Genomic DNA, 18,872 nt, shown 5'->3' on the forward strand with positions numbered 1-18,872 from the left:
TCCACAGTACACACACACACACACACACACAGTGGACTTGTGTCAGTAGAGCAGGTAGGGACGGATATTTCCCACCGTTGCAAATAACACATTCATCTGCAAATGATTGTGTCCCAACCTCACACAAAGCAGTTAGGTGGTTCACCGTAAATGTAACGCAGTCTCAGCTGACTCCCGTGGTGGTCTCACACGAGCGGACGCCACTGTATATGCACAGACGATCATCGCAGCGTTTAGGACATTTTGTATGTGATATGCACTCGCCGCCATGTTCACACGTCACGTGATGAGAAATGTCAAGCACAATGAAGAAGTCTTTGTTATGAACTGTGACATACTGTGCTCTTCATAATAAACATTTTTGTATGTTAACATATGAGTCTGTCTTTAATTCTGACCTAGACGTAAACACATATGGTAAATATACGTTTACGTTACAAAAACATTACATTTTACATTACATACACGCAAAAAACCCAAAATCTAAGGTTTTCAGAGTCGAAAGATGATGATTTTCACACCCTTTGAGGGAAAATCCATGTTTTTTTCCCCTTCTCAGCCCAACCATATGCTTTCTGTACATAAACTCAACCACAGGTCACAACACTTTGCCATCAAAGTGAAAAAAAAGTTACTTAAAAAAGAAATATTGATTTTCAAAGCGAGTTTAACATTTATTCCACTGAAATATTAGAAAAATGCATTAACCCTTTAATGACACGTTTGCTCAAGCGCACTTTGCATTATTGTAATTACACGACAGTTTGTGTTATTATAGTAATTTCACTCGCCTTCTTGCAGGAAATTGGTGAATCAGCGTCTTTGTGTTTGAGAGGAGAGAGTTGGAAAAACGCCTGTACATAGCTTCCATTTTTTTGGTCTGTTTTTGGACATTGAGACATAACCTATGTATAAAATGTTTGTTTAAATATGTTTTATATTGTTCAAATTTCAAATTTAACCTGGTGTTCATGTACAACTACAGTGTTTTTAAAATGAAGAAAGACACAAAGAAAATTGTTAACACACCGCTTGAACACGCAGTAAATTGTGAATAGCTGCCACATATTGACAGTTATCCTGGAAAAGGGGGCAAAAGCACTTACTCACAGGACATTTTCTGGCCCTTTTATGCCCATTTTGAGGCGTGGGTGTTAAAGGGTTCATTTATGTTGTTTCATAAACAGATTAATTGTTACACAAAAGTGCAGCAGTGCTGTTTAAACACTATCTTGTTGAAATGTACACCTAATTAGTTCCAGTTCTTTTGGATCAGAAACATGAGCGCACACTGGTCACTTGTTGTTAACGAGTCGAACCAGGTGTACCTAATCAGGTTCACTAATTAGATTCACCTGTTCAACTGTGACGACATGCAGACCAACTGAAAATCACACAAACACTTTGGACTTCACAGAGAAAGAGAAACTACCCAGTGAGTGACCGCACCGGACACTTGTGTAAGTACAGATAATACGTAAAGAAGTGGCCTGTGAGTGTATTTGGTGGTTTGGACAAACGTACGGTGGAGCCGCGATGGTGGCGACCGATCACGCTGCAGATTGATGAGTTTCTGTGAGATAGTTTGTTTGTCAGCAGGTGTTCTCTGCTGCTGATCGACTTAGGTCAGATAAAGCTCACTTTGTGCACATTTAAGAGGATTGTTCACTCACCCACTCTCACTGATCCGCCTTAGTGTCACAGATGTGATAATCCCAAGAACAGAAATCAGCTAATGGAACCAGAACAGCAGATTCCAGATTACTCTTATCGTCAGAGCAGCTTGTATTTATTTATAAGACTGTTATGGACTCTCGCAGGGATACACATCACACGAGTGTGCAGGTGTGATTTATTACTGATTTAAAAAAAGTCAACATACATATAAACTGTGGGAACAATCAATTATTGCCGCAGGATGAATAAACAGATGCCACATGAGAGGTTTACTGTACGTCAATGAGGGATTCAAACTCACTCATGTATGAGGTAATCTTTGGAGATGCCACAGCCAAGTCTGGAATAAACAGTTCCTGGAACATCAATTTTACTTAGGTGTGAAAAACACAAAAGCTATTTAAAGCAGCTTCCTATTTATTCTAACAATACTGTACAAAACATCTAGGTTATACAACAGATTATTTATTGCCATCTGCATAGTAATGGTACATTCTGCTTGCTGCTTGCTTTAAGTGCAGCTCACTGGTGTCTTTTTCTTTGTAAATGTAAATGCTGTTTACATATGGCCAATGCTGATATTGATCCATGGTGCCGCTTTTATGTTTTTCCCTCCAGCTGATAAAATAAAACAGTTTAACAATGACAAATGATACACAAAACTGCATAATTTAAATCAAATATTTTAGAAAGCAACAACATTAATGGTCTGTCTCTCCAATCTGCATTTTTTGTCTGCAAGAAAAATGATGTATTAGCTAAACATGAAGCACATAATCAACGTTTGGATGGAAAAACTTAAGTGATTTAGGAGCATTTGTCATAATTATCAGACAATTAAGTAATGATAATTGCAAAGGCCTGACTGATTAATCTGTCTTCCTCCAGTGTCTTATTCAGACTGTAGTCTTAATCTGGTTAATATCAGAAAGGATATTGCCGGTGATCGTGTTCATGCTGCACTGTACACTTTTCTGTGTCTATTGTCAACCTGGGAAGACACTTCTGTGTCTGTAGTGAGCTAAAGGAGAATAGCAAATGTACACTCAGCATTTATCCACCTCACTGCGCCACTGAGCAAAACCTTATCAGAGTCATAAAAACAAAGACAGACTCAGAGTCCATTTTGTCCTTTATAGTTTCTTGGAATGACAGTGTTCCAGTGCAGCTTATTGGATAGAAAACACACCAACGCAGCAAAGACAAAAGCTGCAAACACGATTCTGACATACAGCAAAGAATCAGCTCTAATCCCTAAAGTCTTAGCATTCAGACGGATTTCAGTTGGTCCTGCAGGTTGAAGAAAGCAGCCGCTGAGCTGCTCTTCAGCCAGGTCTGCACGGGTTCTGTGGCTACGAGCCAGAGCCGTCACAGAGGCACGGGGTGGCAATGATGACACTCCACGCTCAGCGGGGCGTTTTTGGTTTGTCCGGTTGCGCGGATTCTCACTCGAGTGCAAAGTCAAGGTGAATCATGGTGGGGGAGAAGTCCACTCCAGTCCAATCTGAGCGAAGCAGTAGAGGAAAGCCAGCATAGGTGGAGCCACGGTGGACCAGCCTGAAATAAACGGGGGGATATTTAGATTTACAGAAATGATCCCAATATTTGGTTTATTGAGACAGTTTAATTTAGAAATACTGATCATTTTAAATGATTAGAGGAGTGGGAGCTGTGTAGACTTGGTGGTTAGATCGTTTTCATGGTTTGGTCATTTCTCCCGGATGTATTGTTTTTTTGTTTGTTATGTTTTTCCTCCATTTCTATTTATAGCAGCTTCTTAGAGGATCGAGCAGGCAGGTAAGGACAGCTGTGTGCACCTCCTCCAGATTATCTCAGTAACCTGCACCTGCACCCACAATGCTTTTCAATGGCCTATTCTTTTCTATTCATGTCAAAATCGAAATCCACACACACGCGCGCACACGCAGAAGCCGCTTCGTGCACAGCTGTACTGACAGTTTTCTGCCTGCACAAGAGAAAAGCTACACAGGCTCGGGCTTGTAAAGCCATATTTTGGTGATAGATATTAATATGACTTATTTTGCCTTTTGTCTTTAAAAACAGCCGTTATGTTTGCACAAACGTGGAGCTAATTACCACTTCGCCACTCACATTTTGGTCAAATCTGAACCGTCTGAATCAAAAATACCTGTTTGAATTATTTATTATTTGCATTTCTCACATTGTTCATTTATCTCTGAAAGTCTTTCAGCCCGAGGCCACTGTCTGCACCATGAGCAAGTCTCCTTGTGATGCCAAGACGCCCCAGTGTTTTGTCTTTGCAGGTACGTACCCTTTCAATAACACCCTCGAGTGAAATATACTCTCACACAGGTCAATGAGTGAAATGCAGAACTCTGAACGTTCTCCATGAGCCAAAATCTAGTTATACAATACATCATGTAACTACTTAACTACTACTAATTAAAACAAAATTTGAACAAAAACAAAAGCAAACCTCAACTGTAGGGCTGCGACCAACGATCCTTTTCATCGTGGATACATTTTTCTGTTTTCTTAATTAATGTGTCATTTTGTGTCAAAATATTCATATTTAATAATCTGAAAACTCAAGACAGCTTTTAATTATTTAAAGAAAAAAACACAGATTAAACATTTAATCAACTTTCAAAATAGTTGACAATTAATTAACCTTTTTAAAGCAGGTTTTTTTCTTCTAAATATTAGAAAACATTAAACATTTAAAGAATTGGTGTGATTTCTTGAGAGATAATATACACGTGTATAGGGTTTATCAAAAGGGTAAAGTATATCCTTCTCACTGGCAAAGTTTATCAAGTATTTGGCATTTATGATTAAAAAAGGACAAATAGAGATAACTGATTAATTGACTAATCATTTTAGCTCTAAACTGAAGTAATACACACTTTCTAAGAGAAAATATAGGGTTGTTAGTTTGCATCACTGTGAAGAATCCAGTCAGAACTGTAGATATACAGTATCTCTACAGATTAGTTCCAAAAACCAAGATTGTTTTTTGGTCAAAACATGTTTATTTTCTCCTTAAATGCAGTGACAGGACATTTGTATATGACATCTGCCCCCAGGTGTAGTTATGCTTATTATACCTCCCTGAAAGTCTTTGATTCAAAACCCTTTTTTTTATTCAAATACATAAGTAAAAGTACTGACTGACAACTAGTTTGGAGATAACACACGTCTTAGTCTTAGAATCAAACACAGCTATTCAAATGATATTGCATCTCGTTGTCTTCAGTGAAAGTAGGAAAATGGCACAGTAACATTTAAAAAAAGGGATACTGTGTCAATCAAAATGTTCATAGCTGTGAAAATTCAGGAGATGATCAGCACACCTTCCACTTCATGGTTGTAATTACTGCCACTATATTTAAATGTGACAACTTTTTAATAATACTGAGCATTAACGTGTTCACTGGTGTGTCATGCTCTGTGATGTCAGTGATCTCACGTCTCTTCATCTCAACTCAATAAACACAAAACAATTATTCACTACAGAGACACAAAGTGTGGAGTTTGTTTCTTCAGAGAGGTCGGAGAGCAATTACACACCTGCACAAGCCCGGACACACTGATTTAAAACTATTGATTTCATGCTAATGAAGCAAACTGCAACATCACCCCCCAATAAGGAACAGCTTCAGACATTTCTGTTAAAGCCATTATATCTCAATCTTAGAGTAAAGTTAATAAAAAGGGACCAGACTATGAAGTGCTTTGTTAAATTGGCTATTCAATAACTCTCATTTTCATGTTGTGACTTTATTATTTATTTATTTAGTGCTTTAATGGTCCGAATGACTCGCCACGAAAGCAAATTGAGATTGTACATTTAGTTTCTAGTTCTCCCTCTGAATAATTCACAACTGAAATGGTCTTTTCAAACACCCTCCTCTTATTTTTAGGCCTCTATTAACTTATTTACACCAAGTTGTCAGTGCTGCGTGCATGAAGTGGTTCAGGAGTGCAAGGCGACGGCGCTACGCAGCGTTTGTTTTGAACGCATCGTGCTGGTAAGTCGGACTGGCTATCGAACGTCAATATTTTTGTGGCATCAACTGGTTACCGAACTTCCTCTATCGTCTAATATGTAAAGTGTTGTCATTCAATATGACATTTCATGCTCTTTGTGACCAGAGATGGAGCTCAATCCCCAAAGGAAGACGGAGCTTGACACTTAGATGCGAGTGTGTCGTGTTGTTTCACGAATGAATGTCAAGAATAATCTTCATTTTAAAATGATTTGATGAAATTGGTAATGAAAAACAATACTGTTCAGGAATCATGGTCAAAGTCCTGAGTGAAACTCCATTGATATTTAAAATGTTCAATCAATGCCCAGCCCTAATCAATAATTGATCACTGTAAAGCTTCACTGATGAGTGCTATATAACTTTAATGAGGCAGATTAGGCTCGATTTTGTCTCGTAACCTACCCTGACCCTAAAGAGCAAATATAGAATTGATGGTAGAAAACAATGCATGAAAATGTATTTTTCAAACTCTTCCTTTTATTTTTATAGTTCTAATAGCCTTTATGGACGGATGGATAGACAGATAAATACGTTGATAGATAATAAGGACAAATAGACACAGTAGGTAGGTATCTGCATCTCAAAAATCAGACCAGCTCTAGTAAAAGGGAAATTACCAGTGCTTTAAAATTTAGTGAAGTGTGCGTGATATGTCGGCGTGAATTAAGAGTTCCCTTTAATAAATAATATGGTGATGTATCAACACTGAGCCGAGCTCACTTATCATGTGACGCAGGGCCTGAGGAGTGACTGCCATCTTACTGTAGCTGCCAAATGAGCCAAATAAAGACACACAGCAAAACACAGTCTGACACAACCATTAAGCAGATGTGTAGTGAAACAGATTCTACTCATTCTGATCCATCATTATATTTTATTCATGATATTTTTATTTCATTTTCAGGCCTATGTGAACTGGTGTCTCTGTTGCTGTAGATGAAATATGTTGAGCTGCTGCCTCTGGAAGAGAAATCTGTGATTGCCTTCGATGACTGATGCGCCACACCGGGAGCACATTTATAAAAACCAGGTGAAACAGCAGCGCAAAATAAAGGCACGCACATATCCTGTTGAGTGAGTGTTTTAGAAGGTAAATTACCTTGAATGAAGACGCGCTTCCAAAAGATTCTGCCCACATGAGTTCCCCCAAGGAAGACCAGGTTAGAGAGGATGAGCATGGCGGTGGAGAAGGCACACAGGAAGGCAATGGCGCGCCTTTTCATCGCCGCAGAGAAATGTTGCTCCTGGGAAATCAGTACATGAGAACGGGTTTAATCGTAAATCTGAGAAACAAAAATTGCACGTGGCTGTATCAACGTGTGCGACTGTGAACTGCAATGATTACAAACGATGCCATCAGATTTTATGACCAGTCAGTCACCCATGGGCTAAAATCAAGAGCAGTCAGAATGAATATAATCTTTCCATTTACATTAATGTGGTCAGTGTGATGATTAGAGACAGTTCCAGCAATTGGTTCCAAATTGTCTGAACATCTAAATTGTATGCTTTTAAGCTGACACTTTTCTCCAAAAAATGTATCTGGGCATCTTTTTCTACTAGCTGCCCTGCAACTATGCTGCTGGAAGCATGAAACGGTGAATCAGAGGAAGAAATCGTTCAAAGTCAGACTACAGTTAATTAATATTTTAGATTCAGAGATGATGAAACAGACTAACGCTCTGCTGTCAGGAATCGTTGAGGGAATTGATAAAGAATTGGAATGTTAATCAATAATGGCATTGGTGTCTTATAATTCCCATCCCTAATTAGATGTGACAGGATGAAAACACTTTGCTCAGTAGCAGCTCTTCTTTAATCAGATTATATGGCAGTTTTAAATATTTAATCAGATTTGTTAACGAGGTAATTTCATCTTTAAGGCTATTGCTTTTACAACTAAAACATTTCAAACTTACAACAGTTGACTGAATAGAGGGTGAAGCAAACAGAGACACGAGTCCATGTTCCACCAGAACTCCAGCCCAGTTCATCACGGCCCAGTACTGTAAGTAGTCGCTCCCACCGTGCCAGAAGCAGACAAATCCAAATGCGAGGCCAGTTGATAGTATTTTGAAAGGAGCGCCGTGTTGTGAACCTCCGAGTGGCACGTAGATGTATCTGAAACACAAGAGAACAAGACATGAAAAAGAAGCACTTGCATGCCATTCAAATATTATTGGACTATAACCCATCGATGAAAGCACTAATTAAAACAGACAGAGATGCTTTACTGATTTCATTATTTGTCTTCAGTTGTACAGACATGTACTGTAGCCAGATGCAAAACAATAGACTGATTTTTTTCCTTCTTCTTTTAAATGGCACCAAAGTGTATCAATAAATTGCATAGACCACACGTCACAGAAATCATCAGGTTGTGTCCATTGATTTCTGAGAAATGTTTATTGGGTCCAGAGCAGAAACAAAGGCACTCCGGGGAATATCAGCCTGGCCAGGTTGTTAATAAGGCAGTATATGGGCTGATGATTGCAAAGTGATTGCTATCACATGAACCAAACCTTTTAACATAAATTTGACCTTCGTTCTTGGTTTCCTGATTTCACTGTTGTTGTTGTGTGTGTGGCAGAGACAGAAATAAATCTAAATTATTAAGAACTATTTATTGTTTTATGATTTTGTTTACGTTTTATGCCAATTTTAGAGCCTCGTTTTTTTTTTTTTTCAGTATAAATAGCCCAGATAACCATCGGCGTCTGCATCTGTGAATCTCATCTTATTTGCAGCTGATTTTTTACGTCACATCACCACCACATAGCAGATGCATGTTATTTTATGGTGGATTTCATTAGATTAAACAGCATTATATAGTGTGTCATATAAATAGCAGCTGTGTACTCATGCAGCGGCCAGCTAGATGTGAATAATAAAAATCCAATCAGTAAAGAATGTGGCTCATGTCTTGGAGACAAATGGTCTCAGACATTGTGAGAACCTCGTCAGTCCCAGAGGAACCGACATGCTACATCACTCCAACACATTTAGCAACAAACACCACAATCTATCTCATGTTGCTGAGCTGGGAACTAATTATCTCAGCCACCCTGTGGCTAATCAATGTTCCTGAAAGATGAGCCAGCATTTTCTGAGCCGTAAATAGAGTGGCCAGCTTGGCCATATTAGAGGATGAAAGTAATGCAGAAGCAGATGGAGAGGTACAAGTGTTACTGAATACATACACATACTCGGCAACATCCATCTGTTCACATTATTCAAATCAAAAACAGATGTTAATCAAAATATGATAATATTGAGACATACATTAATACCTGAATAATCAATGTGTTATGTAAGAATGAGATGGTCTTACATCCATTATTGTACATTCCATTGTTTAAACAGAGGCATAAAATTCCATCATGACTCCATATTCACAAGTATATGATATTTTCTATTAGGAACTTTGTCGCATGTGATTTGTTGGACACTATTTAGCGGCCTGTGAATCTGCAATTGACATGAAATGTTACTATATGTTGTTTTTACCTACTCAACTCACAAAAAGCAACCAAAATATGAGTCAAGTCTACATAAATTAATACACAATTTTAACCAAACGTGAATGCTGACCTTGCCCACACTTACTTATAAACAACTACTTCCCAGGATTTGAGATCATATATTCCTTTTCATATGTAGTTCATATGTATATCTGAAAACAAAAAACCCAAACGGTCTTTTGTTGTGCAATAACTGTGTGTGTGTGTGTTTGTGTTTGTGTGTAACAGAGAAGCTGGGACCCACGGTGGTGGTGCAAATACGGGAGGTTTAATGGAATGGTGAAGAATGAGCCACTTAGCTGCCCAGGGAGACGGGGTGTCAGTGAGTCATGTGGAGCACATCATTTAACACCTACGCACTCATCTAGCCCTCTTCAAACAATTTCTACAGAATTTCAGAACTGCATTAAAACCTCTTTAAAAGCACTTCTGCGAGAAGGAATGGCAGGGCATTGTGTCGCGGGTATCATTTTGCATCTGCAGTGGCATAATTGCAAGTGATGCCATTAAAATGGAGAAAACTATTTCCAATTGGACACAGATTAAAATGGAAACCTACATTTGCAATTTAAATTCTGGGATCTTAAGCAAATTATGTGCGGCCACTTGGACGGTTTGATAAGCCACATTTCCCTCTAAACTCCTCTTTGGTTTTTGAAAAGCAGATGTTCATGCACATAATCACACACGTCCCAAAACAAAGAAAAAAACCCAGACACTAATTAGCAAAAAAATGACAAAGACAAGGGAATATTTTCACAGATCATTACTGTGATATCTGACAACCATGCAACTGAGCCACTGCTTAACTGAGCAAGCCCACGTCTACCAAGTAGACCATAAAGTCTCAATAGGCCGCTTTCAGCAGAGTGTGCATCATTAGAAGTGGGCAAACTGATAATGCACGTTGTCCAAACTACAAGTGAGCAGACACATAATGCTCCCATTACATATGCACATATTAAACAAGGAGGCATTTCTCCAGGGTGCGGGAACAGCAACACAACAGAAGAACTATTCACCAACAACATGCAACCTCATAATCATGAGAAAGCCTACATGCAAATGCAACATCCTTGTCCATTATCATGACACATGCAGGCAGGCAGGCAGCTGGAGAAGGGCTGATGTTCACCTCACAAATTAATACCCCACAGGAAATGAGCCGTTTACAGATGAATAACGGATAAAGTGATTAAACGCATGCACAAACTGTTCAAATAAATAGATATTTAGCTAGTTAGACAGACAGGTTTGCGATGTGAGAGGGATGATTTGATTTAGATGACATTTCACTTCATTTTATACACATGAAGGTCTGAATTAGTCCATCCACTGCTCATGAAGTGCCTCTTACCTGATGAGCCATCGATACAGTCCCTCGTCAAAGTGCCTGAGAGTTAAAAAAAAGAAAAGAGAAAAAAAAAGGCAAATGTGATTCACAGATTTACATAACACAGCACAGCAGTGGGCTTCATTGAACATGTGTAACGTGCACCACTGCTGTGTTTGTGTTTCAAATCAATCTTTCACATTAAGAAGATTAGAAAAACTGCTTTCTTCCTTTCCCCCCCCTCTCTGGCTATAAAGTGGGGCTGTCTGGTCAATGATATTGGTGGACAGCTTTATGCATTCCATCAATGTTGTCAACATGGGCCAGCTCAGCACACACAGGCTGGATTGGAGTGCATCAGAGTCAGCACATTGTTCCCGCACACATGTACAGGTGGGGCTTGTTTTCCTTTAGTACTAGCTGCTATTTCAACTTCATGTGCCGTGTTATTATAATTACATTTAGTGAGAGTGGTCCTGCCATGAGTGTGTCATATTCTATGATCGTTGATAGTTTAAAATGCTTATTTCTTTTGCACATGATGCAATCTGCTTTTTGTTGTACGTTGAGTTCAAACCTTGTTCTGTCTATTACCAATTATCCAATTTAACTTATATCCCGATACCATAACCTTTATTGTAATGTAATGTTTGATCTCCCCATGGGATCAAATTGTTTCACCTTCTCTAATCATTTCAATTATGCAGTAATTGACAAGTGCTACATCAACTTTGTTATCTTCACATTGTCATCATTTCTGAGGCTCCTGTGTAAAGGTGCTATTAAATCCAGTTGCATTACACAAAGAGATATTCCTGTTATTAAGCTTGACCTTATTGGTGCACACTCTTCAGTATAATATGATCGTTTCCCAGCACCGCACACTGCTGCAGTGTTATTATGCAGGTAAATCAAAAAGATGCTTCAACAGAAACACTAAAACCTTCATAAATGTAGGAATTATTGCAGTAGTATATTAGTTTTTAATTGGTGTGTCGGATAAACTGAAAACCCAACTGTATATGTGTATGTAAGTGTATGGAGCATACGAGTCAAAAGTCTTTCCAGATGTCACCAGGACATATAATGTTCACTTTAATTAGAATTTCCTAAAAGTAGGGATGGAAACTTCTTTACAGTCAGTCTTGTTCTTGAGATGCTGCATCACTGCATTATTAAACACTGCAATGTATATGTTCATTAACTTGAGCGAGTGTGACCCCTTCAGCATCAACAAGGCACAGTCTTTACCTCAGTTTTTTAACAGAAGTGCTAAATGAAGCAGGCATCTTGATATTTAAATTCATGGTGGGATTGTGACAAATACATTATGTACTCATGCAACAAAGAAACTGGACATATTCTGGGTGGTGTTAATTGCTTTAATGGAGAGGGGGACAAAGGAGGCTTTGGAAAGTTGTACCTGCTTAGTGGGAATCTGTAAGTCTGTCTGAGTGGAGGAGCTAAAACTCAAGGTGAGGGACAGGGGGCTGGGTCTGAAATGATCTTTTGTGCTTGTCTGATCCTACGAGAGAAGAGAAGCTGTACTTCCTGTGTAACGCCAAATGTTCTCAGCCTTTGCAGGAAGTGGCAGATAAGATGGTGTTTGTTGTCACACCACTGTACAAAGTTATGAATGCCAGACTTGAATTGAATGTCAGACTTGTATAGACCAGATTGACAATGATCTGCTTTAACGTGTTGGGTAGTAAGTGTGGCTGCACGGTGTTAAAAGCAGAGCTGAAATCAACAAACAATAGTCTAACATCTGGTGTTCAGTGACCATATAAGGTGTTGAGTTTATCATCTTTACCTCTATGTTGAGTATAAGCAAAACAATATGATAAACAAACATCTTGTCTTTAGGGATTTTAACACACAGATGTTTCTTTCATGATTTAAGTTGTTGTTTTAGGAACGCTGCTGCTGCAAAAAGCACACGATACAAATCATTTAAGTTTGAAGTCTGAAAGAACGATACAAAGCTCAGAGGTGACCTACTCTTCTGATTGCCAGTAATGACAAAAGATGAGACAATTTGCTGTGCCCAGTCTGAAACTGATTGCCAAAGCACTCCACTTCAAGCACTTCCCATTAAATGTACTTTATCCTTTAGGATATTAGGGACGCCGGTTTCTACTGAACACTAAAATGTTTAAGGAACACTGTTTACAAGAACAGTTGAATTCTGTGTCTTACCTCCACATTCCAGTGAAACTGTGCATGATGCTGACACAAGAAGGAAGCTTTGGAGGAGCTAGATTATCCAACGTAGCCAACATGGAGGGAAAGCCAAATAGCACCAGATACTTCACATAGAAGAACTGGACGAGGGCCAGAGCCAGACCACCTGTGAGGAGAGGAAAGGCAAGTTTACGTGCATGAAAACCATCTGTAGAATGAGATCACTCACATCAACTTGCAAAGACATTAATTTGCTTTGAAACTGCCGGAGGCTCAGCTAATTTACAAATGTAAAAGCAAATAAATAAATACGTGTCATATATGGTAATAATAATGACAGCACGCAGTAAAAAGAAATAAAACAGATGATGACTCAGGGGTGATTAGTGATTTAGAGGCAACTAAATCCTGTGAGGGCTGAGTGGGCGGGTCATTGATTGGATGATTGATGGTGGTCATTCATTAAGATTATCTCATGCTTTTTATGTCTCCATGTAAATATGTTCAGTGTTTATCTGGAGTGGAGGAGAAACATTAAAGCTGACGCTCAGCGCGAAAGCTAAAAATACATACAGTCTAAATACTTACCCAAGGCCCAAGGAGGGAGAATTTCTAAGTAGGTCTCATTAGACTGGATAGTGTGCATGTACATTACATGGATCATGTATTCTGCAATGCACCACCACAGAATGATCCGTCCTGATCTGAACACCAAGTAACGAAAAGCAGACTCCCGTCTGTCACTCTCCTCATGCCTCTGCATCTGCATGTGGAGAACGTGAGAAGGTTGTTACTTCCACTGCTACTGGTTGAATCTCTTTACTACCCAAAAGCTTAAATACAAGGACTGTGGTAGAAGAATGAACCCAGACTGTTTTAATATGTAGAAGGACTGGGATACATGGCCAAAAGAGTTAATAAAGATATTGTAGTTAGCCTATATTGATATATAAAAGTCTGATCATTTTGTTTAAGAGACAAAGCTGAAGAACCATATTAAAAGTGCTTTAATCTTTAATTTCTCCCAAGGATGCCAATGCTGAAAAAAATAACTGAGGTATGTCAATATCTTGAAATCAGCCCTTCACACTATCTTTTAATAATCTCAAATTCAACCATACAAAATGTATAAAATAACCTTAAATACTACCTTCATCACAAAGTTTAAGAGCCCTTTTACCCACTTAATTAACAAAATATTCAATTTGAAGCATATTTTTGTAACATAGCCCAGATAAACATCAGAGTCAGTATCTGTGAATGTCATTTTATTTGCTGATAGGCCAGTAACAAGTCAAGAAGGTGAATGGTGGCTGATACATTGACATATACAGAATGTTTATTATTCTGCAATCAAAGAAAAATATTGTTGTGATTATAATTGAGTTTGGATTACTGCACAGCTTTCGTAGTCAATTCAGTTCAATTTTATTTTTATAGCGTCAAATCACAACATCTCAGGACACTGAACATTGTAAGGCAGAAACCTTTACAATATTATAGAATATAGAGGGATGAGACACCTAACAGTAAGTATACATATGTAAAAATAAAGACCATGTTTTCTTACAAATACAATAAAAGAAAGAAAAAGAACTCGAGCTGTTGTCTTCTTGTTAACAGCCCAGCACTAATGTGCTGTCTGCTGTTTTTTAAAAATGGTGACCTAAGATCACCTGCACTTAGGAGCAGCAATCAGCTGCTACCTCCTCCAGACAAAAACAAACGCAGCTTCTTTTCTTTTTTTTTAGTCAAAACTGCTTGAGTAACCTTTGATGGCTCTCTTACCTGCTCCGTGTAGTCTTTGTATGTGATGATGGGTCCATTGTAGAAAAAAGGATGATAGAATGTGTATGATAACAACCAACAGAGCTGTGTGACTCCACCACGGCCTGCAGGGCACCAGCAATGCTCCAGGCTGAAGCTGATGAAGCGCAGACCACAGACGGCGATGCTGAAGAGCAGCAGATAGTATTCCTCTTCAGAGTTATACCAGCGTCTCTGTGAAACACAGGTAGAAGGCCAATTATTTTTAACACATCACTGGGGAAGACTTCTATAAATAGTGACACTTTGACAGTACATTTACAGTCTCCTCCTCCAAATACAAAAACACATGCTTAATACAACTTTTAATGAGGTCTGTTCAGTGCATTGTTATTGCTTGAACGCAGGAGTCAGTTGAATGTGACTGCACGTGTGTGGGTGCGGTGAGCACAGGAGGGGATGAGGCAGAGTTCAGGAAGCAGGTCTGTCAGGTCTTTCATTTTCTGAATTCAAGTCTTGAACGTCTGACTGGAACACAGTTACCAGACATTGGCTGCACTTGATGTGGCAGATACTGTGCAGATCAAAGATATTTTGAGGGGATCAGTGTCAGACCATGTGAAAAGTAGACTACGACCCAGTTTTCATTGAAAAAAAAAAAAAGGCATAAAAATGAATGGTGAATTACTAAAAACTGAATTTACATTTACCTATAATTATTTGTGTCAAATTATGAAAGAAAGTTTATAAAAACTTAATGTTCAGCTTATATATATATAAATACAAACACTGTCTGTGCATCTCCCATTATTAACTTCTTATAGGAAGATGCTGAGCTTTTTACAATACTCTAATCTCCATGAAATATAGGACAGCAACACAAATGAATACTAACAATAACGTAAAATCAATAAACCAGATTTTTACAGACATAGAATACATACTGTGCTTTAAATCCTGTTAGTATCTTACGCCCTCTTGTGTCCTCTAAAATATGACACCTAGAGATTTTTTAACAGTGAAGTCTGACAGTTATTCTCAGAACCCACTTTTTGAACTGCCTGTTTTTAGGAATGCATGTTTGTTGTTGTGTACACTGTAGGACTAAGGATAGTTTTAGTTGTGTTATATTCTAAAAGTAATATAATTTACTTAATTTGTAATATGTTTAATTTATAATGTAGTAGTGTAATTACATTTGCTTTACTAATGCTATTATTGCTGCAGTGTCAGTAAAAACTGTAAAAACTAGTTAAAGAAGTTCAAAGATGTATGCTTTATCGTCCACATGAGGGTCAAATGATCACTGAAGCCAATCCCAGGTGACATAGGGACCTGGACAGGTCACCAGTCCATTTTAGGGCCACCATACAAACAAGCATTCACTCACACACACACAATCACACCTACAGTAAATTTAGAGTGTCCAATTAACCCCTGTATGTTTTTGGACTGTGGGAGAAAACAGGAGTACCCGAATGGGGGAAAGTGTAAACTCCACACAGAAAGTCCCGAACCAACACAGATTACATGCTTACCACCAAAAAAAAATCAGCAGTTTTTATCTAGTCAATAACATTGAACAACATATTTAACCGATTCAAATTTACACAGCAATAGAAAAAAAACAAAACAATAAATAAATAAGGTGAAAATAAATATTTTTCTGTCTTTTTAAAGCAACCCACCTGGATCTCTTGAAGTGGTTGGAAGTGAAGTGTGGAGAGCAGCAGCAGGTTACATGCCCACGACAGTGCGGGCTTTCGCAGCTGAGCTGCTGAGAAGGACAGAGCCATGTGCACCAGCAACACACTCACACCTTTAGCCCCCAGCACACTGCTGGCTGCTAAGAAGCCATATATCGTAAGTGCTGGCACCCTGAACTGTTGGAGAAACATGAATAATGAATTAAAACATTTTAATAGCAACCGAATATTCTACTGCTGCTTCTTACCTTAGGGTAAAAGACAGTAGTGAATCTGGATATGATGCCATGACCAGCCAGGGACCACAATAAAGACTTCCTGCCCCATTCAGTCCAGAAGTTCCACTCAAAGTCTGATGGGTCCTAACAAAAAACATCTATTATAGCTCACCTCAGGTCTACATTATGTGTTAATTAATAAAACATGCAAAACAAACTAATTTCAACATTGTTCTTACCCTTTTAAAACCCTTAAGAAGGCCTTCTTCCAATTGGTATTCTCTCTCTAAAACTTTTTCATGTTCTGATCAAGGAACAAAAGACAAATGTATGTTGTATAAACATGTTTTAGTTTTACATTCTTTTAAATCAAACAACATATCGATAATGTGTGTCCATCTACCGTACTTTTAGAGAACCTGTGCAGGTGGTAGAAGGAGTACAGATGTGAGCCAAAGGAAAGCAGCCAGTACACAAGGATCTCTATCCATGGCAGTGTTGCCAATGGGGCCTTTGATTTAGATTTCATCAGGAAAAATCAGTGCTATGGTTCACCTAAGACAGAATGATTGACACACAAACTACATTTCAAAAACAATGTACACTGACAAACTTTAGTTTATATATAAATACATTTGATAAATTGCATGTGTAACTGTATAATTACAAAACAATACATCAAATTGTATTAACTTTATATCTAAATGAAAAAGTTTTAATGTACATACCTCTGATTTTGATATATTAGTATTATTATTATTTTATTGTGACAGGCCAAAGTAGGAAAACAACAGGTGTAAATAATCAAATCAATAACTGTACAACTAAACAACTGGGCCACCGTTAATGATTCGTCAATGTCTGTCATTATTAACACCTGTGCCTTCCCTAGTAAAACAAAACATGTTAAAACTGCTGTGGGGAAACAAGTTTTTTTCTATGGACACATGAAATGATGTGAGGCGTGTACTTTAAGGTAAATAAATAACAATTATTATTATTTTAAAGTGATTCTATGCTAGTGAAACTAGCTAATATCGTGCATTTCAGTTGCTTTACTAGTCTGCTAATTCATACACATTGGGCCTTTAATTGGTCGAACATGAACAATAAGTGATTAGGACGAGTAATGAGTTGATTAATTAATTTGAGCATATTTTTGTATCACTGTTACTGATACAAAACAGGTCAAGTGAATGTTGCTCATTAAGTTTGGCCACTTACGAATCCTCAGCACCCACTTGCTGCAGTTTCTGTTAGAAAGACGCTCTGTCAAATATAAACATACCCTCAGTTGTCACTCATTGTGACTTGCACATTCATAGATACGATGTCCATCGCAAACAAACGTTGATTAAAAAGACACTCCTCGTGAAACGAGTACTTGCCCCAAAATCATCACATTTTTACGTTTCCTTTAGTCCTTAAGTAATCCTGGGGAACTCGTCGGCTAATTAAGTGATACAAAGCAAAGATGAGCAACTGTTGTCAAATTCGGCGCATATGATTTGCCAAAAATGTAACGACATTTGGCTTAAATTTGTCAACAAGTTCTGGCTACATGGCGAACGGGTACGAAATCAGTTGACGTTAATCGACATCATCTTATCATGTAAATAACTGAATAGCAGAAGCAAAATGCGTGGACACGTTCCGTCCGCTGGTCATTTGATTTGTTGCCACCTTGTTTAATGACCTGAAAACTTAAGATACTCTTGTTTTATTACTGTCAGCTAACGATAGCTAAGCAAGCTAATGATTTAAACAAGTTGCAGCGTTACCTAATAATACTGGATTGGTGTTCATTGCGTCGCTGTAAATGGGAGACTACACAGTTCGACAGTAGTAACATCGTCTCAACAACACGCTAAAATGCTCCGGTTTGTTTCCAAGCAAACATTCAAAGACGCAGCATTGATTCTACATCTTTTTAAAAACAATCCATGCTTCTGTTTTATCAGAGCACGAGCGCCCTCAACTGCACCGGAGTGGTACAACTGCTTGTTATGGTTTTAGTTGGAGGCTTTTTTTAAAGACTTATATTCACTTTGATCAAGATTTTAAAACTAAAACTTACATTCAACTTCAGAAATGTATCCATAGATGGAAGGATGAATAGATGTTCTTTACTGTTCCCAAAACTCTGGAATTTTTCAACACTGCACAGCTATTTTTGGTTTCTGCTGTTGAGTCATGAGACAAGTATACTTTCCGTCATTGCACCTAGGACCATTTAGGACCAAGAACATGAAAAGATTGTTAGAATTTGTGTGCAAATTATGTGAAAGTGAGAAATGTATTTGGTAAGAATTTTCATGTACAAAAAATGATTCCCCTTGACATTTTAATCACTCCTCTGGAGTATTGTCACATTATTTATTTTGAAATGGTTACTTGGTTTATTGTGGAGGATTGACTCTATGCATGCATTC

At 38.2% G+C, this 18,872-nt stretch overlaps 1 protein-coding gene and 1 long non-coding RNA gene across 3 annotated transcripts; one reads left to right on the forward strand and one right to left on the reverse strand.

The window, feature by feature from the left end:
* Positions 1-1,300: 1,300 nt before the first annotated feature.
* Positions 1,301-16,254, forward strand: LOC122782321. Of its 2 annotated transcripts, none has more exons than XR_006361909.1 (5): positions 1,301-1,460; positions 3,882-3,962; positions 6,616-6,741; positions 9,461-9,554; positions 16,197-16,254. It is a non-coding gene; the product is annotated as an uncharacterized LOC122782321 (long non-coding RNA). The 2 variants fall into 2 exon arrangements; XR_006361910.1 differs by lacking the exon at positions 1,301-1,460 and adding an exon at positions 3,401-3,474.
* On the reverse strand, positions 1,836-18,375 carry hhat (hedgehog acyltransferase). Its single transcript, XM_044046661.1, has 12 exons — positions 18,222-18,375; positions 16,849-16,995; positions 16,680-16,744; positions 16,471-16,584; positions 16,205-16,399; positions 14,538-14,750; positions 13,338-13,512; positions 12,765-12,915; positions 10,590-10,625; positions 7,631-7,832; positions 6,811-6,955; positions 1,836-3,234 (listed from the first exon to the last, which is right to left on the reverse strand). The coding sequence occupies exons 2-12, from the start codon at positions 16,967-16,969 to the stop codon at positions 3,149-3,151; spliced, it is 1,503 nt and encodes a 500-aa protein (XP_043902596.1). The 5' UTR covers positions 16,970-16,995; positions 18,222-18,375; the 3' UTR covers positions 1,836-3,148.
* Between the last annotated feature and the right edge of the window lie 497 nt (positions 18,376-18,872).

The sequence above is a fragment of the Solea senegalensis genome, linkage group LG15 (genome assembly GCF_019176455.1).
Source record: "Solea senegalensis isolate Sse05_10M linkage group LG15, IFAPA_SoseM_1, whole genome shotgun sequence".
NCBI lineage: Eukaryota > Metazoa > Chordata > Actinopteri > Pleuronectiformes > Soleidae > Solea > Solea senegalensis.

Coding starts and splice junctions, on each gene's coding strand:
- hhat (XM_044046661.1), bottom strand. CDS start 16,969: ATGAAATCTAAATCAAAGGCCCCATTGGCAACACTGCCATGGATAGAG. Junction 16,585..16,679: donor TTCTTAAGGGTTTTAAAAGG/GTAAGAACAATG, acceptor GTTTTTTGTTAG/GACCCATCAGACTTTGAGTG. Junction 3,235..6,810: donor GAAGCGCGTCTTCATTCAAG/GTAATTTACCTT, acceptor CGTTTATTTCAG/GCTGGTCCACCGTGGCTCCA.